At 55.7% G+C, this 27,156-nt stretch overlaps 16 protein-coding genes across 16 annotated transcripts; 9 read left to right on the top strand and 7 right to left on the bottom strand.

Annotated features, from left to right (window-relative positions):
• Positions 1-1,021: 1,021 nt before the first annotated feature.
• On the bottom strand, positions 1,022-2,223 carry LTR77_009421 (uncharacterized protein; the record flags this gene model as incomplete). Its single annotated transcript, XM_064806649.1, has 2 exons — positions 1,022-1,946; positions 2,006-2,223. The coding sequence occupies 2 exons, from the start codon at positions 2,221-2,223 to the stop codon at positions 1,022-1,024; spliced, it is 1,143 nt and encodes a 380-aa protein (XP_064654954.1).
• Positions 2,224-2,473: 250 nt separating this feature from the next.
• On the top strand, positions 2,474-3,878 carry NOP13 (Nucleolar protein 13; the record flags this gene model as incomplete). The annotated part of the gene is made up of 2 exons (XM_064806648.1): positions 2,474-3,563; positions 3,628-3,878. The coding sequence occupies 2 exons, from the start codon at positions 2,474-2,476 to the stop codon at positions 3,876-3,878; spliced, it is 1,341 nt and encodes a 446-aa protein (XP_064654953.1).
• A 369-nt stretch (positions 3,879-4,247) lies between these two features.
• Positions 4,248-4,640, bottom strand: LTR77_009419 (uncharacterized protein; the record flags this gene model as incomplete). Its single annotated transcript, XM_064806647.1, has 2 exons — positions 4,248-4,351; positions 4,403-4,640. 2 exons carry the CDS (start codon positions 4,638-4,640, stop codon positions 4,248-4,250), a joined length of 342 nt encoding a protein of 113 aa, XP_064654952.1.
• A 242-nt stretch (positions 4,641-4,882) lies between these two features.
• Positions 4,883-5,860, top strand: SUI3 (translation initiation factor eIF-2 beta subunit; the record flags this gene model as incomplete). The annotated part of the gene is made up of 1 exon (XM_064806646.1): positions 4,883-5,860. The coding sequence occupies one exon, from the start codon at positions 4,883-4,885 to the stop codon at positions 5,858-5,860; it is 978 nt and encodes a 325-aa protein (XP_064654951.1).
• A 455-nt stretch (positions 5,861-6,315) lies between these two features.
• On the top strand, positions 6,316-6,988 carry LTR77_009417 (uncharacterized protein; the record flags this gene model as incomplete). Its single annotated transcript, XM_064806645.1, has 4 exons — positions 6,316-6,324; positions 6,383-6,465; positions 6,524-6,560; positions 6,611-6,988. The coding sequence occupies 4 exons, from the start codon at positions 6,316-6,318 to the stop codon at positions 6,986-6,988; spliced, it is 507 nt and encodes a 168-aa protein (XP_064654950.1).
• Positions 6,989-7,092: 104 nt separating this feature from the next.
• Positions 7,093-8,148, bottom strand: LTR77_009416 (uncharacterized protein; the record flags this gene model as incomplete). The annotated part of the gene is made up of 1 exon (XM_064806644.1): positions 7,093-8,148. One exon carries the CDS (start codon positions 8,146-8,148, stop codon positions 7,093-7,095), a length of 1,056 nt encoding a protein of 351 aa, XP_064654949.1.
• Positions 8,149-8,825: 677 nt separating this feature from the next.
• Positions 8,826-9,926, bottom strand: LTR77_009415 (uncharacterized protein; the record flags this gene model as incomplete). Its single annotated transcript, XM_064806643.1, has 1 exon — positions 8,826-9,926. The coding sequence occupies one exon, from the start codon at positions 9,924-9,926 to the stop codon at positions 8,826-8,828; it is 1,101 nt and encodes a 366-aa protein (XP_064654948.1).
• A 397-nt stretch (positions 9,927-10,323) lies between these two features.
• Positions 10,324-10,830, top strand: LTR77_009414 (uncharacterized protein; the record flags this gene model as incomplete). Its single annotated transcript, XM_064806642.1, has 2 exons — positions 10,324-10,403; positions 10,458-10,830. The coding sequence occupies 2 exons, from the start codon at positions 10,324-10,326 to the stop codon at positions 10,828-10,830; spliced, it is 453 nt and encodes a 150-aa protein (XP_064654947.1).
• Positions 10,831-11,105: 275 nt separating this feature from the next.
• LTR77_009413 (uncharacterized protein) lies at positions 11,106-12,355 on the bottom strand (the record flags this gene model as incomplete). Its single annotated transcript, XM_064806641.1, has 4 exons — positions 11,106-11,182; positions 11,238-11,376; positions 11,431-12,281; positions 12,334-12,355. The coding sequence occupies 4 exons, from the start codon at positions 12,353-12,355 to the stop codon at positions 11,106-11,108; spliced, it is 1,089 nt and encodes a 362-aa protein (XP_064654946.1).
• A 1,126-nt stretch (positions 12,356-13,481) lies between these two features.
• Positions 13,482-16,154, top strand: LTR77_009412 (uncharacterized protein; the record flags this gene model as incomplete). The annotated part of the gene is made up of 2 exons (XM_064806640.1): positions 13,482-14,174; positions 14,235-16,154. 2 exons carry the CDS (start codon positions 13,482-13,484, stop codon positions 16,152-16,154), a joined length of 2,613 nt encoding a protein of 870 aa, XP_064654945.1.
• Positions 16,155-16,543: 389 nt separating this feature from the next.
• emi5 (Succinate dehydrogenase assembly factor 2 mitochondrial) lies at positions 16,544-17,583 on the top strand (the record flags this gene model as incomplete). The annotated part of the gene is made up of 2 exons (XM_064806639.1): positions 16,544-17,021; positions 17,075-17,583. 2 exons carry the CDS (start codon positions 16,544-16,546, stop codon positions 17,581-17,583), a joined length of 987 nt encoding a protein of 328 aa, XP_064654944.1.
• Positions 17,584-17,695: 112 nt separating this feature from the next.
• On the bottom strand, positions 17,696-18,604 carry RSM24 (37S ribosomal protein S24, mitochondrial; the record flags this gene model as incomplete). The annotated part of the gene is made up of 1 exon (XM_064806638.1): positions 17,696-18,604. One exon carries the CDS (start codon positions 18,602-18,604, stop codon positions 17,696-17,698), a length of 909 nt encoding a protein of 302 aa, XP_064654943.1.
• Positions 18,605-18,790: 186 nt separating this feature from the next.
• On the top strand, positions 18,791-19,399 carry ALG13 (N-acetylglucosaminyldiphosphodolichol N-acetylglucosaminyltransferase catalytic subunit alg13; the record flags this gene model as incomplete). Its single annotated transcript, XM_064806637.1, has 1 exon — positions 18,791-19,399. One exon carries the CDS (start codon positions 18,791-18,793, stop codon positions 19,397-19,399), a length of 609 nt encoding a protein of 202 aa, XP_064654942.1.
• Positions 19,400-20,604: 1,205 nt separating this feature from the next.
• LTR77_009408 (uncharacterized protein) lies at positions 20,605-22,244 on the bottom strand (the record flags this gene model as incomplete). Its single annotated transcript, XM_064806636.1, has 4 exons — positions 20,605-21,241; positions 21,299-21,504; positions 21,555-21,811; positions 21,863-22,244. The coding sequence occupies 4 exons, from the start codon at positions 22,242-22,244 to the stop codon at positions 20,605-20,607; spliced, it is 1,482 nt and encodes a 493-aa protein (XP_064654941.1).
• A 1,860-nt stretch (positions 22,245-24,104) lies between these two features.
• On the top strand, positions 24,105-24,968 carry LTR77_009407 (uncharacterized protein; the record flags this gene model as incomplete). The annotated part of the gene is made up of 2 exons (XM_064806635.1): positions 24,105-24,439; positions 24,491-24,968. The coding sequence occupies 2 exons, from the start codon at positions 24,105-24,107 to the stop codon at positions 24,966-24,968; spliced, it is 813 nt and encodes a 270-aa protein (XP_064654940.1).
• A 560-nt stretch (positions 24,969-25,528) lies between these two features.
• Positions 25,529-26,976, top strand: LTR77_009406 (uncharacterized protein; the record flags this gene model as incomplete). Its single annotated transcript, XM_064806634.1, has 3 exons — positions 25,529-25,571; positions 25,628-25,959; positions 26,017-26,976. The coding sequence occupies 3 exons, from the start codon at positions 25,529-25,531 to the stop codon at positions 26,974-26,976; spliced, it is 1,335 nt and encodes a 444-aa protein (XP_064654939.1).
• Positions 26,977-27,156: the final 180 nt, after the last annotated feature.

The raw sequence follows: 27,156 nt of genomic DNA, 5'->3' as shown, positions 1-27,156 counted from the left end.
GCCATCTTATAAGGACTCACTCGCCCACTTCCTGCCCCATCGCACTCGCACCTGTGCCCCGCAATCTTTCAATCCCACCTGCCCTACTCATCACCGGCTCGCTCTATCACCAAGCAGGAACCCTGCGCGAACAAACACAAACATCGAACAATCGCCCGCCCGCGACACAATCGAATCCATGATGTAATGTGACATCGCGCAAAAGGCAGCTCCGTCGACACTACGGCTGGAACAGGGCAAGCGGCGGGTCGCGTGGTGTTGATAAGATGTTCAGATGTCTCGGCGGAGGATGAACAAGGCGGCGGTTGCGGTGGTGGAGCTTGAATCAGGAAGGTAAGTTGTGTTTGCCAATGTTGCCAAGGGCCCACCTGAAAGTTTTCAAGGTTGTGTGTGTGGAGGTGAGGTCGGGGAGATACGTACCTCGGAGGTCGGCTGGGACAAGATGTGTAAACGAGATAGGCAGTTGTGCAGTTGCACCGCGGGTGGAAAGAGACGGTAAACACCGCCAAATCTGTCAGTAACACCAGATTTGACACAGATATGTGTTACGCAGGCTGGATACAGTGACCGCTGCTCCACCTTCAGGATGATGACTCGAAAGGCAGATGAAGTTGTTGGCATTGAATACTGTATTTGGTGCTTGCTCGAGACCTCCAGACCCCAAGCAGCGTTCTGCTTCTCCCAGGTCGAAGAGTAGAGCATGCGCAGAAAGACCGAACAACTTGCTGAGACAGCCCAAGCCATGGAGTGGGACTGTTCGTACTTGTCCGCCTCCACCTTCCTGCGGCTGTCGGTGTCGGTCAGAAATATCTGTGCCACAGGTGACAAGCAATTCTGTTACCGAAGAGCTTCTTCAAAACATCAAATGTGCACCTGGCCAAGGTAGCAATTATGTTGTTTCAACGACTGTCTCTCTTCGTCGTTCAGGCAAGGGTCCAAGTCTGCTGATGTGCTGACAGAGAGGAGTGACCGTATGTGCGTCAGGGTGTACCGCCGGACAGCCTGTCTTGATCCATGTGGTTCAATCCCCTTCCACCCTCGCCTTCTTCAACCCAGCACCACCCAGGTCCTCACCGCTCCTCTTCCGCTTGGTCTTCACGGCACTACTCCCGCCTTTCCCACCCTTGAGCCTGTACGTCCCGTCCGGATCACGCGACCGCTTCTTCCCACCAGCTGCACCTTCATCCAGCACCAGCTCGTCCTCTTCCATTGCCGCTGACCCAGCGGAAGGGCTCCAGCCTTCTCGTGCCCTGACGACCGCACGGTCACCGACTTGTTTGGCCAAATTCTTGTCCTTGCCTGGTCGCTTCTTCGGAGCTTTGGCCGTAGTGTCGTGGCTGGCTACGCTTTCCGCATCGTCGTCACCAGGATTGGTGTTCTTGTGGTGGATCTTGAGCCAGTTGTGTTGACTCTGCGGGTTCTGCAACTCGACCTGACGTTCCAACTCTCGGGGTGTAAGCTCAGCCCAGTGTTTGCCCTCCTTTGCCAGTACGTCTTGCTCTCGTGACTTGTCGGCAGCGGATGCCAAAGTGTAGTGATCCGGGCCGAACTTTGCGTCCATGCGAGCGAGGTGCTGGTCTTCCTGTTCCGCACCCAGCCATGATCCAAGCTCAGTGTCATCAGCTGTTACGCCCCCCGCAGAGTCATCCGGTGATGGCACGGGCTGCGGCACGCTCTTCTCCAGCGCTTCCAACGACTCCACGTCTTGTGCTGCCAGCCTCGCATCAATCTGCTCGCGAAGTCTGTGAAGATTCGCATTGCCGAAGTTTGCAGTCCGGACTTGAGCGTTGTAGTGGACGAACAGGCCATCGGCTTTGTCTGGGCTGATATCAGGCTCGATCTCGTTCAGAGCGGCTGTGCGGTCGCCCGGGTAGGTGATGTCAAAGCGAAGTTCTGGTGGGATTGCTGGGTTCTGGTTGAGGTCGAGGCATAGTTCGAGAAGGCCGCTGTACGCGTGTTAGCATTGAATGGGTCTGTATACCGCGTTCTGCATTGGTAGACATACTCAAGCTCCTCTCGCAGCCGCTTGGCAATGGCGTCCAGCTTCTGCTCGTCCTTGAAGACGCGCTTGTTCTCTTCCAAAACGCCGTCGAAGTGATGGCGCATCTTCCTGTACTTCTTGCGCCATGACTTGTACCGCGGCCGTTCCAGGGATTGGAGCGACTTGCCGCCGAGATGGGGGTGGGGTGGTCCCGCTGCCATGGTGGACTCCGAGTCTGACATGTTGAGAATATGTGTGAAGTGATCGGAGGGGGCGGTAGAGGTATATAAGGCAAGGGCGCGGTGTTGGGATAAAGTGTGCGCTTAGGTGCTGACAGCAACGACGATCCCCAGAGTCCAGAGTGGAGTTAGGCGCACGGACTATGCTGAAGTCATGTCGTGGAATTTTGGCGATTCGACTTTTCCTCTACATTCAGCAGCAGCGCCTTGTCTAAGGTGACGGTGACGCTACACTTGCCAACCAGCCGTCGCCATGTCGGAAATCATTGTCAAGGCGGAGCCGGTGAAGATGGAGACGACTGACAGCAAGCGCAGACGCAATGAAACCGAGGACGAGCTCGAGATCGATGTCAACCTCCCCGAGCCACCTTCGAAGAGAGCAAAGCGCCGCGAGAAGAAGAGCTCCAAGAAGCCCAACACTGCGGCTACGAATGGCACCACCGCTACGCAAGCCTCCAACGACACGCCGACCGCGCAGCAAGGCCACGACGACCAGTCCGACCTCTACCCCATCACTTCAGACACAGCAGCACCGCAACCCATCCCAGAAGCCGGCAAGCGAGGCGAGCACGGTATCTGGATCGGCAACCTTCCCTTCGACGCCAACCGCGACACCATCCGCACGTTCCTGCAAGAGAAAGGCGACATCAGCGGTGAAGACATTGTGCGCCTGCACATGCCCGGACCAACCAAGAAGTCTGATCGAGCCAACGAGCAGCACAATCGCGGCTTCGCGTACATCGACTTCACGAGCGAGGAGATCAATCAGCGAGCTATTGCTCTGAGCGAGAAGCTGGTGAAGGGACGGAAGGTGCTGATTAAAGATGCGAAGAACTTTGAGGGGCGCCCGGCGAAGGCCAAGGACGAGGATGGCACAGCGGACGGCGGATCGAAGAAGGCACCCTCGAAGCGTGTCTGGATCGGCAACCTGGGGTTCGATGTGACGAAAGAGGACATTCAAGAGCTCTTCGCGCCAGCCGGTGAGGTCGAGGACGTCTTCTTGGCCACGTTCCGGGACTCGGGCAAGTGCAAGGGATTTGGCTGGGTCACATTTGCCTCGCTTGCCACATCAGAGGCTGCCGTCAAGGGCTTCTTCTATCGCGAGACTCTAGAGGAGGATAAGGAGGCAAGCGACAACGAAGGCGGGGTGAGGGTCAATACCGAAGCGAGGTCAAAGAGAGAGAAGGTCTGGGTCAACCGCTTGCAGGGAAGGCCGGTGAAGTGCGAGTACGCGGAGGATGCGCAGACGAGGTACAAGAAGCGCTACGGCAAGGACAAGGACGAGTCGAAGACGGCGAACGGAGGAGGGAAGAGAAGGAGAGACCACGACGGTGTCGCTAATGGTAAGCTAAAAAGTGTTAAGCTATACTTTGCAAGTTCTCGACTGATCCTTCTCTTTCACCGTAGGTACAGATGCAGCCGCAGATGAGTTAGGGAGAAACGAACGCCCTGCCGCCCAAGGCCAAGCATTCGCCTTAACCTCGACATCCCAAACCAAGCCGAAGCCCAAGACCAAGCAGACCGCCGACGAGCGCAGCAACGAGCGTCGCAAGCGTCACGATGCTCGTATGACCGCTCCGGGCCAGGCCCTCGCGAACACCCAGCGCGCGACCGGTGCGATTGTTGCGGGTAGCGGAAAGAAGACCAGCTTTGACTGAGATAGTGGTCTGGGGTGGCGTGACGCCGGAAGTGAACTCGTCCCCAACCAGCGAAGCGCGACTCCGTCCTTTCGCGATACATGCCTCGCTAACATCTTGTTGATGCTTGGAGATGAACTACCGCGCCAGTGCCTCGACTTCAGACTTGTATAGCCGGCGCCGCTGCCATGTCTATGCGCGGGGCGCCAACGACGTGCGCATTGTGTCCAATAGTCTTCGCATGGCCTCATACAGATATATCGCGCGCTGTGCACAATGTCAGCATAAGCTCAGCGAACAGTGTAGAAAATACCAACACGGTTCATACATCATCCTCATCCCATTCCTGTTTAGAGTTCTCCCTGTCGAGTGATCGTTCGAAAGCCGTTTTCACAGTGATGCCGCAGCCTCAACGGCACCCGCGCCCTTGAATGCTCCTGGACTTGTCACCTCGATGCTGACGGGGTACTTCCACTCCATGAATTTCGCCCACCCTGCATCCCATTAGCACCGCTGATTCCTCCTTCCCTTTCGCTAGTACGTACCCCAATAAGCGCACTTCCGTCCAAAGTACTTTCCCAAATACGGCACCAACACCATTGTCAATAGTAATTCAAGTTGTTGTAGACTCTCCCGCCATTCCCGCTCAGCGTCCGACATTTCCTCATCTTCGCTAGGGGAGGCGGAGGTCGATGAGCCGGCGGAGGAGGAGGGTAGGGAGTCGACTTCTTCGGGAGGAGTGGTGGGCGGAAGGGTGGCGTAGGAGGACGAGGGGTTGGACATGGCGGAGTCGGAACGCGGATGTGCCAGAATGGAGGAGTGAGGTGATGCTGGTGAATGTCGCGTTCATCTCACATGCGGCTCTGGAGGTGTGCTTAGGGCAAACGACGGCTTCGGCAGTGAAGGCCGAAATGTTGAGTCAGCCGTGGGGCTTCGAAAGAAGACTCACACCTTCCAGTCACACACCCCTCCCTGTATAACTTCTACACCTACGAACACCGCTCAACCCACATACAACCGCAATCATGGCAGACACCGAACTCCCCGAACGGAAACCGCGCAAGAGCGTCGCCTTTGCAGAAGGCCAAACCATCGTCGACGAGAACGGCGACGTCACAGAGAGCTCCGAGCAGCTGGGCCGCAAAACCTCTGCGGAATCACATGCGATCGAGGGCAATGGCGACACGAACGGCGACAAGCAGGTGGATGAGATGACGGCCATGTTCGAAGGCCTGGCCAAGAAGAAGAAGAAGAAGTCCTCGAAGAAGGAAGAGGGCGAGGGTGAGAAGGACGGCGAGGCTGCGGCGGATGGTGAAGTCGACCTCAGCGCGCTGAAGAAGAAGAAGAAGAAGCCGAAGAAGACTACGGAAGACGACTTCGAGGCCCAGCTCGCTGAGGCGGGCGCCGGAGAAGGCAAGGAGGACGACGAGCCATCCACCAGCAGCAAGAAGGACGTCGAGGCCGGCCTGCAAGACGGCGACATCATCAAAGGCACCGGCGTCTGGGCGCATGACTCCGACAAACCCGTCAACTATGAGAGCCTGCTCAACCGCTTCTTCGTCTTGCTCCACGACTCCCACCCCGACCTCGCCTCGAGCGGCGACAAGCGCTACAAGATCCCGCCTCCGCAGTGCTTGCGCGAAGGCAACAAGAAGACCATCTTCGCCAACATCGCCGACATCTGCAAGCGCATGAAGCGTACCGACGAGCACGTGACTCAGTTCCTGTTCGCTGAACTGGGTACTTCTGGCTCCGTCGACGGCAGCAGACGTCTCGTCATCAAGGGCCGTTTCCAGCAGAAGCAGATCGAGAACGTGCTGCGTCGGTACATCTTCGAATACGTCACGTGCAAGACTTGTCGCTCCCCGGATACCGAGTTGAACAAGGGAGAGAATCGGCTGTACTTCGTCACGTGCAACTCGTGCGGGTCTCGAAGGTCCGTCACCGCTATCAAGACTGGTTTCTCGGCCCAGGTCGGGAAGCGCAAGCGTCAGCAGGGCTAAGCGGGTGCGGTGTAGGGACGCGAAGGGGATCAAGCGGGGTCCGTGTGGTGGGCTGGTGGATACTCGTTCGCCTGCGTACAAAGAAAGGAGGAGGAGAGAAAGGCTTGAGTTTGAGATGATCCTGTGGTGGGTTCAAGTGGATTTTGAGGAGGAAGGGGAGGATGGGTGGGATTTTGTGGACGATGAGGAGCTGGAAGGGTATCATGGCTGGGCGCTTCAGGCTGGCAGGGTACGATGGCATCCTGGATGCTCCCGGGCTTTCACGTAGAGTATGTGTATGGCGTACAAAGAATACACCAGTATCTTATTCTATGGTCCCAATTCTGTCCTATGTTGCCCTCTTAGAGTGAGTTGTCAAAGCCATGTGAGATGTGCTTGGCGAACTTTACGCCGTCACATGCCCTCTACCTCACTTCTTGACCAGAGCTCCTACATGTAGACATCCTTTCCCTTCAATGGCGGAAGTGAGTACAATCACGAAACATCGTAGTAAAGGTCACTTTAGTCTAATCATCCCATCAGGAGCAACTCGGTCCACCGTCGGCTGTGGGCCAGATCATTCGATATGTTGGAGGATGGACTCAACCCAGTGGACGTGGGATCTTGTACGATCGCCCAAGCTCCCGTTGCTTACTGGATGAGTACTGACCGATCGCACCATAGCATGTTTCGTACCCTCACCACGTCTATCTCCGCTGCTGTACAACCCCTCCCCCTCCCTCTTTAACTCCACCGACTGACATCTCCCAGGCCTTCACCGGCCTAGGCGTCGCCTACGCCACCGCCCTCTTCGGCGGCCCCCTCGCCTCCATCGGCTTCATCGTCGGCTCCAGCCTCGGCTACGTCGCCGCCACCATCCTCTACTGGCGGACGGCGATGCAGAGCGCTCTCGTAGCGTTCGACGACCATCCGCAGCTGTTGCATCTGCATTTGGTGAGGAATTATCCTAATGCCGGGTTTCAGCGTTTGCGAATGGAGAGGGAGGAGGAGAGGGCGAGGTTTAGGGAGAGGTTGGGGCGGGATTTGATGTTGAGGTGTTATTTGATGAGTTCGTGGCATACGGCTGCTCCGGCTATTGAGGTCAGTCTATTCTGGAATGCGGATGGTATGGTGCTACGAAGTTTCTAATAGCTTTGCAGGAAGTTATCGCAAGGAGAGAAGCACAATTGATCGCTAAGTATGGCGATGAGGCGTAGCATCGATTCTGATACATCTAACGTCTAAGAGCTCCCTCAACCAAACCGCCTCGTCAACGGCGCAGGCTTATTGCCCAGCACATCGTCAATTTCCTTCATAATCTCATCCGTCATCTTCGGCAACAGCTCCAAGCTCTTAATCGAATCGTACACCTGCTCCGGCCGGCTGGCACCAGTGATGGCAGACGACACATTCGGGTTCTTCAGCACCCACGCCATCGCCAACCTCGTCTGCGAAGTGCCGAGCTTCTCTGCGATAGGCTTCAAGGATGCCACCTTCTTCGCCTCTTGCTGCCACTCATCGGTTTGGAACCTCTCGCGCATCATCTTGACAAAGTTGTCGTCCGACTGCGCAAATCTCGAATCCTCAGGAATCTTGTCATTGTACTTCCCGGTCAAGATACCCGCCTTCAACGGACTGAACGGCGTCAGACCCATGCTATACTCCTCATACAGCAACTGGTACTCCTTTTCGACCCGCTCCCGCACCAGCATGTTGTACTGCGGCTGTTCCATCAACGGCCCCACCATATTCAGCTTGGTCGCGATGTGCTGTGCCCGTTCAATCTCGTCTGCGTTCCACTCGCTCGTGCCCCAGTAGAAGCACTTGCCCTGGTCGATCAGGAAGTTGAATCCCCGCACCACCTCCTCCATCGGCGTGTTCCGGTCCGGGCGGTGTGCGTACAGGAGATCCACGTACTCGAGTCCAAGTCTTTCCAGACTAGCATTCGTGCCCTCGACGAGATGCTTCCTGCTCAAACCGCCATTGTTGACAGGATTGTCACCGTTTGCAGCGCCCCAGTTGATCTTCGTCGAGATGACATAGTCGTTCCTCTTCCAGCCGTACTTCTTGATACATTCACCCATCACACGTTCGCTCTCGCCGCCGGCATAGCCCTCCGCACAGTCGAAGAAGTTGATGCCGCTGTCGTAGGCCGCTTTCATGCAGGAGAAGGTGCCAGAGTTATCAACGTGGCCGCCGCCGGCAGAGCCATAGGTGAGCCAGCCGCCGAGGGAGATGGCGGAGACTTGGAGGCCAGAGCGACCGAGGAAGCGGTATTGCATCTTTGGAAGATCGTTGGAGGCAGACATGGTGGAATGTGACCTTTCAGTGTTGGGCGGCTATTCTTCAGTTTTATGAGACAATGCTCTTGGTGTGGATGGTACCTTGGTATTCTTGAGAACTTGGGAGTAAAGAAAGGCGAGATACTTATGGCAAACCAGAATTTCTTCTGATGCTCTCATGAGGCTCACGAGAGTGGATACCGTACCTGCAGAAGTGAGCTATCTTGGCGGGGTCATTACAGAGCATCATCTTGATCATGGCCGAAAGAAGAAGGACGGTGTTGATGGTGGAGTGGAAGATGTAGCGGAGAGCTCAATTTAGCCGACTGTCGGCTTCGTCGACGGCTGTTCGGGCCGATGTTGCGCAGCCAGACGACCTCTTTTGCCCCTCTTCGATATGACTCTCGATGGCAAGTCACAGACATGCCTCTTCCAAGACTTCCGTGCTGATATCGCGCTGCTCTCGACAACACCAAGATGGTCAGACCTCCAGCTGCAAGTGCAATTGCTCAGACCTCCGGCTGCAAGTGAGATGCCTCCAAGCAGGCTGCTCGAATGAGTCGTCCATACCGAACACACGGATATGGCGTAGCGCTCTCGAGCATAACGAACGCCGCAACGACCGACAAATAAGGGTGCCCTCACAGGCAGCTGTTGCTGTTCAATGGTCGATCAGTCGAACATGGAGGAGGCGAAAGGCCTTCTCAAGGATTGTGCTTTTCTGTCTGGATGCCCGGCGTATCGCCCACTTGGACAACGCACCTGGACGCACTAACTTTCCCCGCTCTGAGAGCCTTGAGAGCAGGCTCCACGCCGTTCAGTCCTCCTCGATACACAGTATGCGGATGCGGCTTGAGAAGACCATCGGATAGCAGACCTTCAATACTCGAAGTCATCGCCCTGGCAAATGTAGGTCCACCTTCTTCGAGGCCTAGGTTGCCCAGCTCTTCGTCCTCGTCACGTCCAGCGAGCGTGTTCCACAGACTGCCTGCCATGGCATGCGATATGTTCAAGCCTTCTGGTAACTTATGTGCTCGCCCTGGTAGCGTCAGAGCGATTCGCCCGCCACCTGGCTTCAGGATCTTCGCAACATTGGCCAGGCTTGATTCCTCACTGACCGCATCGAATGCATACTCGAGCTGCTTTCCCCCGAGCATAGATTGGACTCCTTTGAAAACGGTCTCGTCTCCTTTTCGATAATCAAAGACGATGTCTCCGTTTTCCTTATCAATCAATCCTGAGACAAAGTCGCATCCACTTCCCGCGATGTTGATGACAGGGTGAACGTTTACAAGCTGAGCCAGCTTAACGGCCATACTCCCAACTCCAGTTGCTGCACCGTATATCAGCAGTGGCGTCTCTTCTCGGACGATTTCCCACGGCCCAGCACATACTTTCAACAACCCGAACAGAGCAATGCACGCCATGTATGCTGCCATTGGTACAGTGGCTGCCTCTTCGAACGACGTTGTGTCGGGGATCTTGAAGCACACAAAGTCCTTCACGAGCGCGAACTCTGCGTACGCACCGTACGGAGCACCGAGCTGATGGAGTGCTGCCACTCTGTCGCCTGGCTTGACGGAGGCGACTTCGGCGCCGACTTTTTCCACGACGCCTGCGAGATCATCACCGGAGTTGGGGCAGTCCGCAATCGTCTTGAGCAGGCCCGCGGGCATCTTCCAATCTTTGGGGTTGCATGATGCGCAGACCACGCGGACCAGGATGTCATTCGGCTCTGATATCTTCGGGATCAGGACAGTGGCCAGTGTCACAGATGTGTCTGGGTGGACGTGGGCTTCAAGCATTGTCATGCGGGATTTAGCAGTCGAGTCGAGTTTTGTTTTGTCGATATTGTCGATGAGATACGCAGTGCAATGCCCCGTCGACTCTACACAGGGCACGGGACGGCCGGTCAAGGGAGTTGAATGATTTATAGGTCAGAGCAAGGCGTGGATCATCTTCTAGTGTTTTCTTCCGGGTGGATTTGCATGACACTGTATTGGACTTGGATGAAACCAACTCCACCAGCGAGCAAGGGTCATGGACTCCCTAGACAGTCGAGAATTTATTCGACGATTGACTTTCGGATGCCCCTTCCGACAACTCTATTGTGAAAGCGTCGATAGCCTCGCCTTAGGAAGGAAAAAGATATACATATGTAGGCAGGACCCAGAGGTTGCACGGCCATCACCACATCACATCATGTCCGCGCCGCCAATGCACCCAAATTTGCGAAAGCTGCTCGACACTGCTCAAAGATTCTTTATGGAGGTAGAAGATCTGTAAGTTTCCCGAATGACGTAGCTAAACATTGCACTAATACGAACCTCAACCAGGACTCCGGGCAAGGAGCTAGAAGCCAGACTGAACAACAATCATGGACCGGGCACCCCGCTGCACGACGATATGGCTGCTCTAGTCCGACGCGGCGTCAAGAACAACGAGGGCTGGGTGGCTGCAGACGAAATCGATGGTCCCAATTACCGCCTGAGCAAAATCAGTCCCCCATGCGCTGAGACACGCTTCTTTAGCATCACAGCAGTGTTCATGGACAGCCAAGACGTCTATCGCGGCCGCTACCATCTTCATCCGTACGGCGAAATTAACTGCGTCGTCCCGCTGGACGAAAGTGCCGAACTGATGGGAATGTCTGGGTGGCAGGGAGCGGGCTGGACTTCCCCTGCTGCTGGAACGCATCATTACCCTTAGGTCCGGGGGGGTGCTTTGGTTGCGCTGTTCTTCCTTCCGGCTGGTAGGATCTCATACAAGGCTCAGCCTAGTATGCCGCAGCCGATGGCTATTTAGTCGCGTACAAGACTGTAAATATAGCTTCAGGAGTTTCCCGAGCTTTTTAATGGTTGCAGCATAAAAGCCAATCCCCGGTCCTAAGTAGGCCGCAATGGTATCGCCCTGCCCCCCGAAGACCCCGTTCGCCGAACGCGCACCGGACGCCTTCAATGGCCCCCCAAAGATAAACCACCAGATCAAGCCGCCGCATGGGCAGACATGTATTGCGCGAACGCTGCAGGGTTTCTCGTCTGCATGAAAACAGTTCCTGGTCCTGGGCGGTCGTTAATTGATGCTCAGAAGTCGAGCCGTCTGCGAAAGAAGCATACCTGTAAACTTGCACACCAGTCCCTCACCAGCGCTGATGTTGCTGATGATACCGCCACTTGCGATACGCTCGAGGATGTACTTGCAGTTCCAGGCGACCAAATGACCGTTGTCGATGATGTACTTTTCGCCTTCTCGGAGCTGTTAAGAATGTCAGCGCGAGTTTGAAACACCATCTCAGTTCATGACACTTACATCCTTCCGAATGATGGCACCCATGCTCATGATCCAGCATATGCCTATCCCACTCATCTTGTACACGAACAGCCCCTCGCCAGAAAACATCGCTTTGCTGAAGCTCTGACTCTTGTAGTCCTTCACGACACCCTGCGTACACGCCATGAACGCATCTTTGCCGACACTCCAGGTCTCCTCACCCGTCAAGCGAATGTTCGTCACATCACCCAGCATATTCGGCGCAAGCAGCAACTCTCCCGGACCGGTGAACGTGCTGTGGTTCATCTCCCCGCCCATCGCGAACTTCTTCAGGCTGAACTTCATTGCGCCTTTGAGGGTCATGGTAGGTGACATGGCGATCATAAGTCCAGGCGCGACTGTCAATGGACAGCCTACTGCCAATTGGACGGTGCAAATGGTGTTGCTGTCCCTGTGGCTGATGCGGTAGGAGCCTCCGTTGAAGGTGCCTACATCATCGACCGTCGACCCAGCGCCGACAAACTGGCCTTGCGGCGGAGCTCCACCAGGTGTTCGCATGAAGCCTGGCGTTCGCGGTGTCATAGGGACAACTTCCTGCTCTGATGTCTGCGCCTGCTTCTGCCTCTCTTGCGGATACGACTCTGAAGGTGGGCCGGGGTATATGGGCAAAGGCTTCTCCGACTGTCGGCTTGTGGACGCATTGGAAGAGTTGCCATCTTGTATGGGTGAGACTGAGGGCGGGGGAGCGAATTGAGGAGCTGGCGCCGTCTGGATTCGGGGAGCGGATGGCTGTTCTGAGGGCGGTGGAGGTGGGTAGTAATTCTGCTGCGGACTGCTGGAAGGTGGTGGTTGGAAGTGCTGTTGCTGCTGCTGGTCGCCTCCAGGCGGAGCTGTGCACGACTGTTAGAGAGCGGTGGGAGACCATGTGTTGGCCTGGCTTACGAGGATAGAAGTGTGCTGACATCGCTAGGAGCTACTGTTGCGTTCCTGAGGTGTGCCTGAGACTCGGATGTACTACAACAACCGCTGTCTGACGATCTGCAGCTGTGTCTTGTTGATGTCCTGGGCAGCGGGTCTGCTGATAGGCGTTCGCAGTTGTCTTACAGGTCGGACTTTGGAGTATGATCAACAGGAAGAAGAGGAAACGGTACACTTACTGTGCTCAAGGGACCTTGGGCAGTCTACATATTGAGCCAGACGGCGGTCGCGTTCCTGGCCTCTGGCGCTGCAGCTTCAGCTACTCCGCGCTGCGATTGGCCCTGCGTGGAGGTCACAGGGCGGCTGGACATGGCGCTTAAGGTCGGCGTCTACGCGGCCTTGCTCTTGCTCCTGCAACCGAATGTAGACAGTTCTTGTCATCGACGGCTAGGCTATGAAGGTAATGAGCTCTGCCAAATGCCGTGGACTGGAGACCCGGTGGAAGAGGAGATCGCCAGGTAGCCGGAGTTGGTACGGCCGTTGGAGGTTTGGAGCTCGGCTCGTTCCATCTCGTCTTTCGGAATTCAATTCACGTAAGCAGAGTTTCACCCAGCACGTGATCAGTGATTTCTTTTGGCAGTCTTTTCAGCACTTTCCCCTTGGCGATGGAGAGCGGCGACATGGTGCGAGGCGTTCTTGTTCGTCTCCATCGGCGCAAAGTACTGACAGTCCATTGGGATGGTCGTTGAAGGCTTGACGACACGATGCACAGCCCTGAGGCATTGGAGTCACCCAGCGACTGACCAATAAAGGATCTTCTTATTCTTTAGGTGGGGAACGCTTTCCCTCTCTGAGGCACCGCCTCTTCCTCCTCCCCCAGACGGCCTCGCGGTGTTCGAACTCGAAGCGCAGCTCGGAGACCAGGTCTTAGGTGCCTTAACATCGCTACCCGCCCTCGAGAAGCTCTCGTCCCTTTTCCGACACCTCTGTCTGGCACAGCGAAGGCTTGCACCGTGACGACCGGACACCAGGCCTCAGCCGCACCACTGACTGCGTTGACTCACTCTTCGACGGCTCACGAAGATCGGGGCACACTGAAGACGACCACTTTGGCGAGTGCGCAGCTCGACAATCATCCTTGTCGCGAAAAAAGAAACTCAACCTTGCTTTAAATGGCATTCAACAACGACCTCGCCATGCCGGCCTACATGATTTACCGTGACATACCCGCCGGTCAGCCCATGGACCTCACGGCTCCTCTTGCGTTCTTCCCACCGAAAGACTCAGATGAGCTGTTCGACGCCCTCCGCATGACCTACCCACATCTCAAGAGCCATTCTGAGAGGATAGGCCAAGCGGTCATCGACTACCTTCTCGAGGAGAATATCGTTCCTGAGCAGCTTCCGACGCCGCAAACGAGCACATCGACCAACTTCTCCCCATGGGAAGCGTCGATGCAGTCGATGTCTGAAGGTTCCACCTGGAGCAGCCCGGATATGCTTGGGCTGGCCACTCCCTCGTTCGGGAACTCTCCACAACCGCAACACTCTCAGCCGCTAACGAGACAATCCACGGTTGGTCTCTCGAACTCGGAGAACACGCCGGCGCTGGACCAGATGACCAGCGTCTTCAGCCTGTCCGACTCCACTCAACCTAAGCAGCGAGTCCGACGGAAGATGACTGATGCCGAAAAGGCGGAATACCGTAAGCGGAGAATCGTAAAGGCATGCGATAAGTGCTCCAAGCGGAAGCGAAAATGCCACCACAACCAACCTGAGATGGAGAACATCTCCACCAAGACAAACAAGGTCACCAAACCAATTGTGACCACGCCACCAAAGAATCAAGCACATCAACATCAACAGGTGAGAATGGTTCATTCTCCGAGCGAGCCTAACACATGACGCTAACATGATGACCTACAGCAGCACGTCCCTGATCCTTTCATCGGAACGGCACCGTTCGACCAGTCAATGACCGCCAACATCTGCATGCCCTCATTCGACGATTTTACCATGTTGCCCGAAGATCCGATGTTCGACAACAACATGGACTTCGGACTGTCTGACTGGCCATGGAATGATGTTCCAGACTGGACGCACCTTGGCATGACCGACAGCAACTACCAAATCAATGACCACCGGAGTGGCAGTTCCTCGCAGGGGCTTGCTCAAGGTGGTCCGTTGACTTGGGACAACCAACATGCGAACCAACATGCCGAGCGGGTAGACGTACCTCGCGAACCACAGCAGGCAACGCACACACGCCACCTGCACGAGTCGTACGGACCTGAGAATCTCCAGCAGCCAATGCTCGAATCCGTAAGCCAAGGAAATGCTACGGACGACTCGCTAGGATGGCAGCATCTGGCTTTGCACGATCGCGACAGAGAACACCCTGAGCCGGGACGGCATGTTCCGGGTGCTACGCCAGCACCAGCCCTCGCGCAGATGACGCTGCGCTTGACGGGCACGAAGAAGGCTGTCCAGGCGTTCGGAGACCTGCTTTCGTCACGATCCTCGAGTCGGTCGAGTCTGCAGAAGGTCTCACTGAGCAAGATTGCACTCGTGGCGCTGGCAGGGTTGTCAACAGCACAGTCACTCACTGGGCCAGAGAGAATAGAATGGACGCTGAGTCGACCTGATGACGGGATCACGATCGAGCCACACCGATCGCGTGCGTCAGGCGTTGCTTGTCGCAGTCCGAGCATGATCGAGCGACGCAGCTCGCCGCGTTGCAGCAGCTCTTTCCGAACACAAGGAGACTTGGCTCGTCACGCGCAATTGGTGCACCACGCAACCGATCAATGTGATCCCCGTAGCCAACTGTATGCTCTTACTGAGCCAGCAGCTGGTGGACAGCATGGCGAGTACTTGCAAACGAGTCCAAGGAGAACGAGAACCGAAGCAACGAGTCGTATACCGCTGCTACAGAGTAGTGACCGAACGGGCGCCTCGGGAAGCCGACAAGCGCTTTCGAGCGAGACCAGCAACAGTTCGTCACGGTCGCAATCTGCACAGCAGAGTCCGCTCTCTCTGGGTGCTGGCATCATGACCAGCAAGAGTCCGACAATGGAGCTCTACTCGCTGAAGCATCGTTCGCCGCAGGGTCTTCTCGAGCGCGGCAATGCTACCGCAGCGAGGAGTCTTCTGCTTCCCGCAGAAGCTTCCCGCGCTACTCAAGTCAACGGCGGTGCGTACCCGCGACTTGAGACTACACCAGCTGGCAACAAGTCTGCTGGCGCCATAGCCGGATCGACGAATCGTCCGACACACTCTCGACCAACCGCGCCGGCCAACAACGCCCACACAGATCTCCAGTCAAGCCCCGATCTGACGAGAGCCGATGGCCAAGTGGTCACATTCAAGTCTCACAGCCACAGCGGCCTGGCTACACAATCGACGCACAACATGGGATCAACCGCCAACGACTTTGCATACCGCACGCCCACGCACAACGAAGTTGCATTCTTCCGCCTGGAGGACCACGTGCGCCGCAGGGATCACTTTGGCAGATCATCCTCTGCGCTCGCGGCGTGGGCTGTGAGCAAGCTGCTCATGATCCTCGTCGGTCTTGGAGTCCTTTGGCTCCTCTCCATGGCGGAGACTCGCGGCATCAGTCTTGGTGTCGTGCTTCTCGCGTCTGTGGCTCCTGTTCCGAGGGATGGGGGAATCCCCACGGCATGGAACAGTGCATGGTCGAACCCCGAGTCGCATGCAGGTGTCGACGCGGACTCGCTCAGGTCGGTGCAGAAGAGACTGGCGATGTCCTTCTACTCGGTGCTTGGCATCAGGAACAGCAACAAGATGGCGAGGTCGAAGTCGTTCGACTCGATGGTTGCATGATGTGGTGTCTGATGTTGGTCGTTGTGCTAAGCGTTCTCGTTACATGTTTCTCCTTGGGGTTGTCTTGAGAGGCTGAGCGCCCTCGACGAGTGGCATACTGGCGTTGAGAAAAGCGATGGAGCGGGCTACAATCTCTTTACCTATACAGCACCGATACTACAATGGAGCAATGCTTCAAGGATGGTTGTGCATTCATTCGTCTGCGTCCTGTTCTTGTGATGCACATGGGCTTCATTCCACTTTTCGAGAGCTCGAGCTTCTGCGTAGACTTGAGCACTGCGTGCCTCTCAGCACGACTTCCTGTCGATGACACCGACTTCAATGCTCATTCGTCTTCAATCCACATCTGCCACGGAACAACATCCTCACTGAACGTTACTGCACTCACCATGGCCTCCAAGACACTGCTCTTCCGCTCCGCTCGTATCGCCGCCCGCCCCACGCACCGCACTTTCACCACGGTCACTGCCCGTCTGCAGGAACAACAGCAACCTCCCTCACCACCCGACTTCAGCGCCCTCAATGCCCGTGGCAATGATACTGCCCCCGACTACCGTCGTTTCCAGAAGGAACGGCCACTCAACCCGCACATGACCAACACCAACAGCACCATCTCCAACGAGATGCCCAACCTGGGTGCCGACAGCCCACCTCCAGAGCTCATTACCCATGTCGTCTCAGACTATGTTCCCAAGGACTCGCGGCCAGAGAACACCGAGCGCATGACGGGGGGCACCCAGCAGCCCGCGCCAGAGGGTGGAGTGAACGCGGAGTTGAATGTAGGTGAAATCGAAGGCGGCTCCTTCCGCGTCGAACCTCTGCGCCGCACTGGCGAAGACGCCAACACCATGCGCGCTCGTCTCCTATGTACGTCTTACACCGAGTGAGGATCTTGCTGACCGGCTGATTCGTGGGTGTAGACCAATCTCGGAAAAGAGGCACGCTAGAGTCCGACCTCCTCCTCTCCACCTTCGCCGACCAGAATCTCGGAAACATGACACCCAAGCAGCTGCAGCAGTATGACCTTTTCCTTGACGAGAACGATTGGGATATCTATTATTGGGCCACGCAGGAGCCGACGCCGACTTCGATGGCATATGCTGAGGGTGGAGGACCTGATCAGGCTTCACCCGAGGCACAGGGCAAGGCTCCTGATGGTGGACCTGTAAGCCAGACAGATGGATGGAGAGTGGGAGCTCCGAGGAGCGGTGAGTGGGCGCAGACGGTGGGCACATTCAAGCCTGCCTACCGCCCTGTGCCGGCGAGATGGAAGAACAGCGAGGTTCTGAGCATGCTGAGGAAGCACGTCATTGATCGCAGCGCTGGTGGTGTGCATATCGCTGGAGGGGAGGAGGTCAAGGACGAGAGCAAGCAGGGAGGAGGACTCGGGTTCATGCCTGAGCTTCGGACTTTCGACCGAACACAGTAAAGTGTGTCTGCCACTCCATCAACTGTACATAGCGTAACATACAGATGCTGTCTAGCTTTACAGCATTTACAGATCGGAGCAGTGTTTATACCGTACACCAGCCCAACCCTCATTACTGCACCCTCCCACCCCTCTGTCCCATCTCTTTGCGGCCCATTTTGCCCTTCACCATCGGCCGCCTCGCCTCCGCCATGATCGGCTCCTCGATGGCCTTCGCAGAGACCTTCCTCGCCTCTTCAATCGCCTTGATACCACTGATCAACCTCCCTTCCTCCACCCTCCTACCATCTTCCAGCATCGCCGCTCGCCTCTTCCCTTCCAGCTCCTTCTTTCGCTGCGCCGTCATGATCCACTCTTTGGGATACTTGTACTTGGTCTTGGGCTTGTAATGTCGTACATCCAACGGCACATCCTCGAACTGATCTCCCTCCTGATCCCGCGCCGTCGTGACGAGGCTGCTGATGGTGTCGGCCAAGTATCGCTTGTTCCGCGCCTGGGTCTCGAAGCTCTCGCAGCTCATCTTGACCGTCTTCGTGCCGGGTTCGTACCGTGGCCCCGCGAGCTTCAGCAGTTTCTGTCGCTGCTTGTCGCTGAGATTCGGTATTCGCTCTGGCTGGAACTCGACCACGACCTTTCTTGCCGCCGGGTGTACTTCGCCCATGTATGTTGTGTACCGCCATCGAAGCACTTGGTCCTCCCGCGGTGGTACGTGAGGTCTGCTTAGTTGGGACAGCAGAGGCATCTCCCATGCCGCGAGCCGCACCATTTCGCGCAGCTCACGGTGTTGTTCGAGCTCGCGGTGGGCGCGGGAGGAGAGGTCCATGGATTTAAGGGCCATGAGGTCGGAGCGCGATTCGGTGGTGCTGGTGTCGGTCACGCCGGATTGGGAGGTTAGGGCGTCCAGGTCGATGTCGTCTTCTGCCGTTGAGGAGGCATGGCGGCAGGCTGAAGTCGTGAAGGTGCGCTGGGAAGGCCACGAGAGGAGCGCGCGGACGCAGAGGCGTTTGGAGGGAGTGCCCATTGTGATGGTTTGGTTGAGGCTGTTGTGGACAATGAAGCATTGGTTCCGTTGGTGGTCTGTATTCACTTGGGGTCCGAGCGCACTTCCGCGGAATACTCCTTCCTACCCGGGACATCACGTTTAACTGCACACAACGACAAGAAGCAACACGCAACATGAGTTAAAAGACGAGTGGCAGATGACCCAATGTCAGCTCAAAACCAGCAGAAGACCTGCCTTGTCACAATAGGCGCTACCGCCTCTTTCGCCGCCTTGGTTGAAGCTGTTCTGGACCCGACCTTCCTGTCCGGCCTTGAAGCGAACAACTACACCCATCTTCTAATTCAGTACGGCCAAGACGGTCAGCAACTGTTCGACGCTTCCCTTCAGCGCTCACTCCAATCAAACACTCCAAGCAGCCTTCAGATCTCCGGCTTCCCTATCGACACTTCTGGCCTGAAATCGCATCTGCTCCTCGCCAAAGGCCACGCAAATCCTTCTGCTACTCCAGGCGTGGTGATCAGCCACGCAGGCTCTGGAACCATTCTCGACTGCCTCCGCATCTCCGTTCCGCTGATTGTGGTGCCTAATAGCGAGCTTCTGGACAACCACCAGGTTGAGCTTGCCGAGGCGTTGGCGGAGCAGGAATACGTTGTCCATGGGCGGCTGGAGGATCTGACCGGCGCCCTGGGGGAGGTGGAACAGATACGGGAGCGGATTGAGGGGAAGAAGTGGCCACCCGTGAACAGTGGGGTGCATCGGGAGGCGAGGGGTTTGAAGGGGGTGTTGAATGAGGAGATGGGATGGCTGGACTGAACAGGAAGACGGCATCGCTGGCCCATCTACCAACTTTGGGGACTGCTACAGCGGCGAGGGACACCGCAATGGCGTAATAGGAGGTGTGGAGATTGGGAGGGAGCGTACATCGACCATTCGACCGCGCTACGACGGCCACGTTCCCAGGATAGCAATCTCTCAAGTACGGTCGAGAGAAGCCCAATTGGACCCCTGGTCGACTGCGACTGATGTGCCATCGATGCCCATTGTGGTCCGCCACGTGAACCTTGAGACGCCAAACTCCCTCCCAACCCTCCTCAGTCCTTGCTGGCCCCCGACCTCCTGCCTCTCCAGTGGGATTGTCGTTCGTCACACCAGCTAGTGTTCTTCGTAGGATGGACCATGGAGTGTGTCTTGTCGGACCCTTGGCAAGGATGGCCAATGGACGCGACGCCATTCCGGGCATTCCCCTACATCTCTCCATGGCTCCTTCTTTGCATTTTCAATTCTTCTCTGGCTCGTAACCAATCGACCAAGAGCCCAGCCAGCCAAACAAACAGCCCTGTCGCAGGACCCGCCTCGTACTCACATCCCCTGCACTCCGGTCCTCGAGTATTCTTGTACACCTGAGTCATACATAGCAGGAACAAGATCCACGGTAGATAGACGTTGGTGCTGAAGTGCCGGGAATTATGAGTAAGAAATCCCTGCATCCAGGCGCCGCATAGGAGCATAATCGATGTGGTGACACAGAGAGAAACGATTCTGCAGAACCCTTCGATGATGGAGTCTTCGATGATCTTTGGTTGGTTGTAGCGCAAGGTCTGGTATGCTTGCACGACTTCATCCTTGCCGCTTGCCAGTTGCCATACGAAGATGGTGCACAAGCCACCTGCCCAGTTGAAGGTTCTTATCAATGCCATCCTATGGGCATGGAAAAGCGGTCTGCCGTTGCTAGGTGAAGACTGATTCAGCTTATTGCGATATGTTGTGTAATTGTGTGCACAGCAAGCACCCATCTTCAAGATCCTCCGGGGGCGCAGCAAGCACCCCACCTGCGGTAAGAATTCAAGGCTCGTCTGTCGCACGAAACAGGTTTCGGGACGTGGTGGGTTTTGTGGAGCTGAATGTCAAACCATAAGGTACCCGGAGCGGTAATAGGTTCAAGTGAAGGAGCATTGGAATGGCTGTCGGACGCATGACAGAGGCTTGAGAGAGAGGCTTGGTAGGACGATGTTGTCTACTCAATAAGCATAGCGAAAACTAGGCGCATCGTCTCCCAAGTTGTCAGCTTCAGGCGCCTGGTACATGTAGTCCCTCTTGCCCTCCGCCCTGTTCCTGTTCTCTCGGATCAGCAGCAGGAACATAAGTGTGCCCATGACTCCAGTGAACAGCAGCAAAGCGAAGGAGACTCCGTAGCCCGTCTCAAAGTACGGCGCTTCCGATGCGAAGTAGATGTTGCTCGCCACGATACCGCCAGCATTGCCCCAACCGATTTGAGCCGCAGAGGCGAAGGCTCGCTTGTAGTGGCCGCCGACATTGTTCATCAGCCACGCCACAGAGATGGGCTGAACGATGTAGCCACATATGACCAGCAGGAAGAGCGCGAAGTATTTCGCGCCGACAGGCAACGAGCGCTGACACAGCAGCATGATGTAGCCGATACTGCCGACCAGCACGCCGAGCATGATGAACCCGTAGCGGTGCTTGACTTTGTCGCTGATGTAGCAGAAGCCTAAACAGAAGACGGCGGCAACTGCGTAGATGGGGATGGTGTGAACCTGAGCCGAGATGGCCTCGTAGCCCATTTCAACCAGATTTTGAGGGATGAAGAAGTTTGTGCTGTAGTTGGTGTTGACGATACCAAAGAACATGAGGGTACTGGAGGACATATCTAGTCAGTCACCTTTGAATGTTTCGTGCAGAGGGGGGACTCACCCAAGGAGGATCTTCCAGTCGCTGAATACACGTTTCGTGTTCCATCTGTCCATTGTCGCCTCTTCCGCACGGTCCTGCTTCAACCTTGCGAGAAGGATAGCCGTCTCTTCCTCGTCCAGGAAGCCCGAGTCTTCCGGCCAGTCGACAAGCCAGAATTTCATGCCGACGCCAACAATCGCTGTCACGAGGCCTTCGAGGATGAAGATCTGAAGCAAACTTAGAGTGGTTTATGAGATGGAGATCTGGAGCGACACACCCATCGCCAGCCGCTATACCCTTGGATGCCGTCCATATGTGCAATCGCATACGCGAGAAGTCCGCCAAACGCACCGGCGACAATGCCAGAACAGTACCACCAGGAAAGTCTCTGCGGTAGTTCATATCGCCGGTAGTACATCGTGATCAGGTAGATTGAGCCAGGTCCTAGACCAGCTTCAAAAATGCCTAGGAGAACGCGAACACCAACGAGAGCAGCGTACGAGTTGACAAAGCCCATGCACATGTTCATGATGCCTAAGAAGTATCAGCGTGGATCAATCCAAGTCTGCCAGGAGTTTGACTCACCGCAGCCGAACAGAAGTGCACTCAGCCATGTCGAAGGCTTCAACCGCTTCATGATCAAGTTGCTGGGATTCTCGAACAAGATGAAAGGTATGAACAGCATCAACAGAGCGACGTTGAACCGATGGCCAATGAGATTCAAGTCTTTTGGTAGTCCTTGGATGTTGGCATTACCAATGTTGACGCGGTCCAGGAAGGACAGCATGAACAGGATCAAAGTCGGCGGTACCACTCGAACGTCGCACTTCCGTCTGATGCGCCTTTCCATCGCTGGGTCGATCGAGACATAGTCATCGCCGTGGGGGGAGACAACCGAGAACGAAGATGCTGAGAGCTTGCTCTTTTCATCCTGTGGAGGCAGCGGTACTGGCAGAGCTTCGGTCATGGTGTTGAAATGGTAAGAAAGTGGCAGCGGACGGACTTGAATGCCAGGTGACAGCTTGAAGTAATAGACTAGGACACTTCATAAGAAGTGCAATACCAGATATCGCTTAAACGGCGTCGGCAGTTGATCGCAACGAGAGCCACCACCATGCCACTGATCAGCAAAACGCGGCGCGAGAAAGCGTCCAGGCCACGAGAAGTCGAAGGACAGGGCGGGTCCGGGAGAACGACACAGACGAGGTTTAGGGAGGGATGGTGCGTAGCCAATGGATTGTAGCAGACATACGGCTCAAGCGACTCTACTCCAAACGGAGCAGTCTGTCCCTGCCGCTGGGCAGCAAGGACGAGCTCATGTCAATCCTCAACCCTGCGGCAGAGGGGCACGGGGACGCCTGTGTTGCTCGGCTGGAGGCATGCTTTGATTGAGGATCGCCCTTCTGCTGCGAGCTACTGCGGAAAGGCTCGAGGGTTCCCGACTATCAGCTGCTTCAAAGGATGGTGGTGTTTGGAGAATGGCGAAATTTGGAAGCTGAACAACAGCTAGCTCCTGGATTGGCGGGGAAGAAGCAAGCAATCTGGGGGTGGAGCCGTCGGGTGCCCGCCGTCCCCTTCCGCACCGTCGCCCGACGCCCTCTTGGCACGCTTGACTGGACTTCATCGGTGAGTGCGACGCTGCTTCCCATCTTCTCCTTGACCACGACAGTTGTTTGAGCCACATACTGATTTGCACTGCGGTGCTTCTTGTCGTTACCTGCGAGGACAATCAGCGGTGGAAACCCGGTCACGCCCTGGTAGGATCGCGCAACTCGCAAAGCTCCCTGGTCGTCCCGGTGCACAGCCGAAGAGCAAGCAGCATCGGCCACCTCCGGATCTGTCGACCGTGCCAGGGCAGCATCAATGCCACGGACGCTAGTGCTCGAGCCTTGCGTTAGCGGTTCGGGGCAGGCTCGCGGATGCGAGCATCTGTAGATCGACGCCGCTTCCACCTCCACTGCTTTACCGCTGAGCCTATCGAGTGCTTCGCCAGGCTGGTTGTTTCGGATCTCGGCCCATACCTGGGTCTTGCCGAATCGTGACACTGACTCGCTCCTCGTCACATTCACAGCGTTCACCCCTCTCCAGCTGTTGTTAACGACTGTTGATATGTCCCCAGCACTGTCAGGACGGCGCAGCTTGCGATCAACGCAGAACTCCTTCAAGCAATAACGGACTCGCTTCCTGAGCAGGCGGGGTCAGACAGCCCGAGCCTGTAATGTACCTGATGTGACCTTTCCAGGGTGACCAGTTCACTGCAGGCAGGACGGAATCGATGTAGTTGTCTCCCAGTCACTCTCTCACTCCAGTATCAGCAACTCATCACAGACAGTGGAAAGAACATCGCTGTACCCTACAGCTGCACCCTCTACCCCCGAGCAATCATGGTCGTCGAAGAAATAACGCATCCTCCTTTAACCCTTCCCAAAACAGAGGACCTGGGCTGCTACGTTTCTCCATTGCATTCACGGTCATTGCAGGCGTCTTCTTGCTGATGAGGGCTCACGTTCGGATTAGCAAGAAGTTGTTTGGATGGGGCGACTTTGCCATTGGCGTGGCCATGGTGAGGCAGAACCACTCCCACGCGTTCACAAAGACTTACGACGCGCAGATGGCTTCGGTCGCACAAACCGTCTTTACTGCCATATCCGTATCACACGGTTATGGTAGACACATCGGCGACATAGACGACAACGAGTTACCGCGTGCACTTTTCGTACGTGAAACCTCCCTGTGCTGCATCTCGCACTGACGTTCGAAGTGGTTCTACATCTGCCAAATTTGCTACAAATGCACAACATGGCCAACGAAAGCCTCCATTCTTCTGATGTATCAGCGGATCTTCGGCGACACACCTGACGTCCGCTCGTACGGCATGAAATTCCGAACGCTTGTACGAGTTATGCTAAGCGTCGTTGTCTTGAGCTTCGTCTCTACATCGATCGTCGGCATCTTCGCCTGCCATCCTGTCCGATACGCCTGGAACAGATCAATCGATGGCGGTTGCGTTGAGACCACTCCCTGGTGGTTCTCGTACGCTGCCATCAACATATCCACAGATGTTGCTATTCTTGCCTTGCCGATTCCGCTCATCAATGGATTGATGCGAATTACAAAGCGACAAAAGATGGTGCTGATGGGTGTCTTTCTTCTCGGCGCATTGTAAGACGAATCTTGACAGCCTGCAGAGCAGCACAGCTGACGAAAGCACAGTGTTTGCGTCGTCACCATTGTTCGCATGACCACGCTTCGTACAGGAGCGGCCGGCCATGATCCCACCTACACAGGTGTCGAGACATTGGAGTGGACAGGGATCGAGACGAACGTTGGTATCATCTGCGCATGTCTTCCACTGCTCCGACCGGTGCTGAACATGCTTATGCCGTGGTTTGCCCAGCGCACCGCGCGCGACTCTCACCCCCGACCAACGTATGGCTACAGTGGAAGCAGGCCCTCGCGGTCGCAAAAGACGACTGTTGAAAACACGTGGAGCAATTTGGGCAAAGGGGAGAATGTCATCATGAACCACATCTCAGCGAGACGTCCCGAATCTCGGGGTAGCTCTGAAGCTGGGATCACGGAGGGGATTATTGTTACCAGGAACATCGATTATTCGGAGAGCGCAGAAGACCACGAGTCGGAAAAAGATCGTCAATACAGTCAGGCCATAGCTTCGGATAGTGTTGTATGAGCCAATGCTCGTTTACCAGTTGCGGATGAGTGCCCCGGCGTGATCACGGCTATTACCCATCGTCGTATGAAATTGGGAATGACAGATGTAGCTAAAGGTCTGGCGTGCTACGTCTACAAGTCTGTCGTGAATGCTGGACTTGCAATGCAACCTGCAAGGTCATGTTGTACCTCTCAAGCACTGCCAAAGGCCTTGCATAAACCGACGCCGTTCTATATTCCTGATGAGGGGAGAAGGAAGTCGCCTACCGAGAGAAAGTTCCGAAGGTGAGCTCCGCCAACAACCTTGCAGCTACATGAAGCTCTTACATGCGCATTAGCTCCTCACGTCCTCGCAGCTCTCCCCTGCTCCCCAAATCCCGCAATGTCGATCAACCGGCAGTCGCTGCATCGCCAGTTTCGTGATGGATGCGCATCCAACCTTTACGCAATTCACGGCTTCTGAAGAAGCGCATGTTCCGGGCTTCGGCCGTCCGAAGATACACACATCACCAAATCAACGACTCTCGATGACAATAGTCGCCTCCCTCCTAAATCGACTAGTCGCTCGCCCATGACCAGATGGAATCTCAGCCAGACTTCAAGGTATTAATTGTAGGTGCAGGTGAGAAGTGACATGGACCTAATGCCGATCATGACGGCCAACTGACTACTGACTAGGCATTTGCGGTCTTCTCATCGCCCAAGGTCTCAAGAAACATGGCATCGCCTTCGAGATTTTCGAGCAAGAGTCCACGGCCGGCCGTTCGCGAGACTGGGGCATGGCGTACTTCTGGTCGGCAGACTACCTGCCTTATCTTCTCCCCCAGGAGCTTGTAGATCGCTTGCCAGAGGTGCAAGTTGATCCATTTTACAAGGCTCAGCCGGTGGAAAGTATGACTGTTACGAACGGACTGGATGGGTCGGCCATTAAGGTTGTACCAAGCCCTGGTGGGAGGAGAGTCGGGAGGAAGGCGACGAGGAGGCTTATGGCGGAGGGCATTGATATAAAGGTGAGGTGTACTTCTTATTCTGGCTTCAGGATGAGCTCTACTTACAGGTCCTGTCAGTTCAACCATCGCTTGAAGTCCATTTCGTATCCAACAGCATCCACGGTTGAAGTCTCTTTCGAGAACGGCACCAAGGCCAGCGGAAACGTGTTGATCGGCGCAGACGGCGGAGGCTCGCGGGTTCGGCGTTCATTGTTGGGCTCACTGGCTGAGCCCAAACCATTGCCAATCTACATGGTGAACTTCAATGCGCGGTACCGTAACCCCGATCATGCTGTGTTTATCCGCTCCAACCTCCGGCACTTCGTCGACCATGGCGTCCATCCCAAAGGCATGTTCTTCCTGATGACATTGCAATCTGTCCCGGATCCGAAAAAGCCAGAAACATGGAGCTTCCAGATCACAATCACTTGGCCACCAGAACTGAGTCCGAACAAGCAAGATCCGGAGCCGCCGCATACGTTGCAGGATCTCCAGGCGTTGACCAAAGATTGGGCGAGTCCGAAGAGGGAGGCAATCGATTGGCTTTGCGACTCCGATGTCACGGTCACAGATGGTTTCTTCAGCAAAAACGGCACTCATTCGACCACCGCAGCAGTGGAGGAGACCGATCCATGGCAGCTGGTCATCCCAAGCGATCGCGTCTCCATCTGGCTTCCAGTATTGTGGGACAACCACGAAGGCAGAGTGACTCTTGCTGGAGATGCTGCTCATGCGATGACATTTCACCGCGGCCAGGGGTTGAATAACTGTATCAGGGACGCAAAGGAGATCGTTTCTGGGTTGAAGAAGCATGTTAAGGGCGAGACGGCTCTGTCGGGAGTCGTGGCGGCTTACGAGAAGGAAATGCTTGATCGAGGCTCAGCGGAGGTCAAAACTTCAATGGAGCAGACACTGAAGTGTCACAACTGGGAGAAGTTCCAGCACAGTCCGGTGATGAAGATTGGTGGTAGTCCGATCAGACATGTGGAGAACACCGAATGGAAAAAGATACTCGCTGAGCAGGCAATGGAAGCGTAGACGTTCAAGATTTGATGGACCTGGTATGAGTATTGTTTAGATTAGACAGCGATCAGAAGGCAGCGCGGCTCCAAGCTGGGCGTACATGTCGTCACTCCTTTTCGTAAATCGTATGTGGTGGGTTTCAAATCGCCTATTGTCCTTGATCTCGTTACGTCGGGAATCGTAGTCGTTCGCTGA

This window comes from Saxophila tyrrhenica (genome assembly GCF_035928015.1).
Source record: "Saxophila tyrrhenica strain CCFEE 5935 chromosome Unknown scaffold_18, whole genome shotgun sequence".
Classification (NCBI taxonomy): domain Eukaryota; kingdom Fungi; phylum Ascomycota; class Dothideomycetes; order Mycosphaerellales; family Extremaceae; genus Saxophila; species Saxophila tyrrhenica.
The sequence above is the reverse complement of the archived record's forward strand: the minus strand, read 5'-3'. Positions and strand labels throughout refer to the sequence as shown.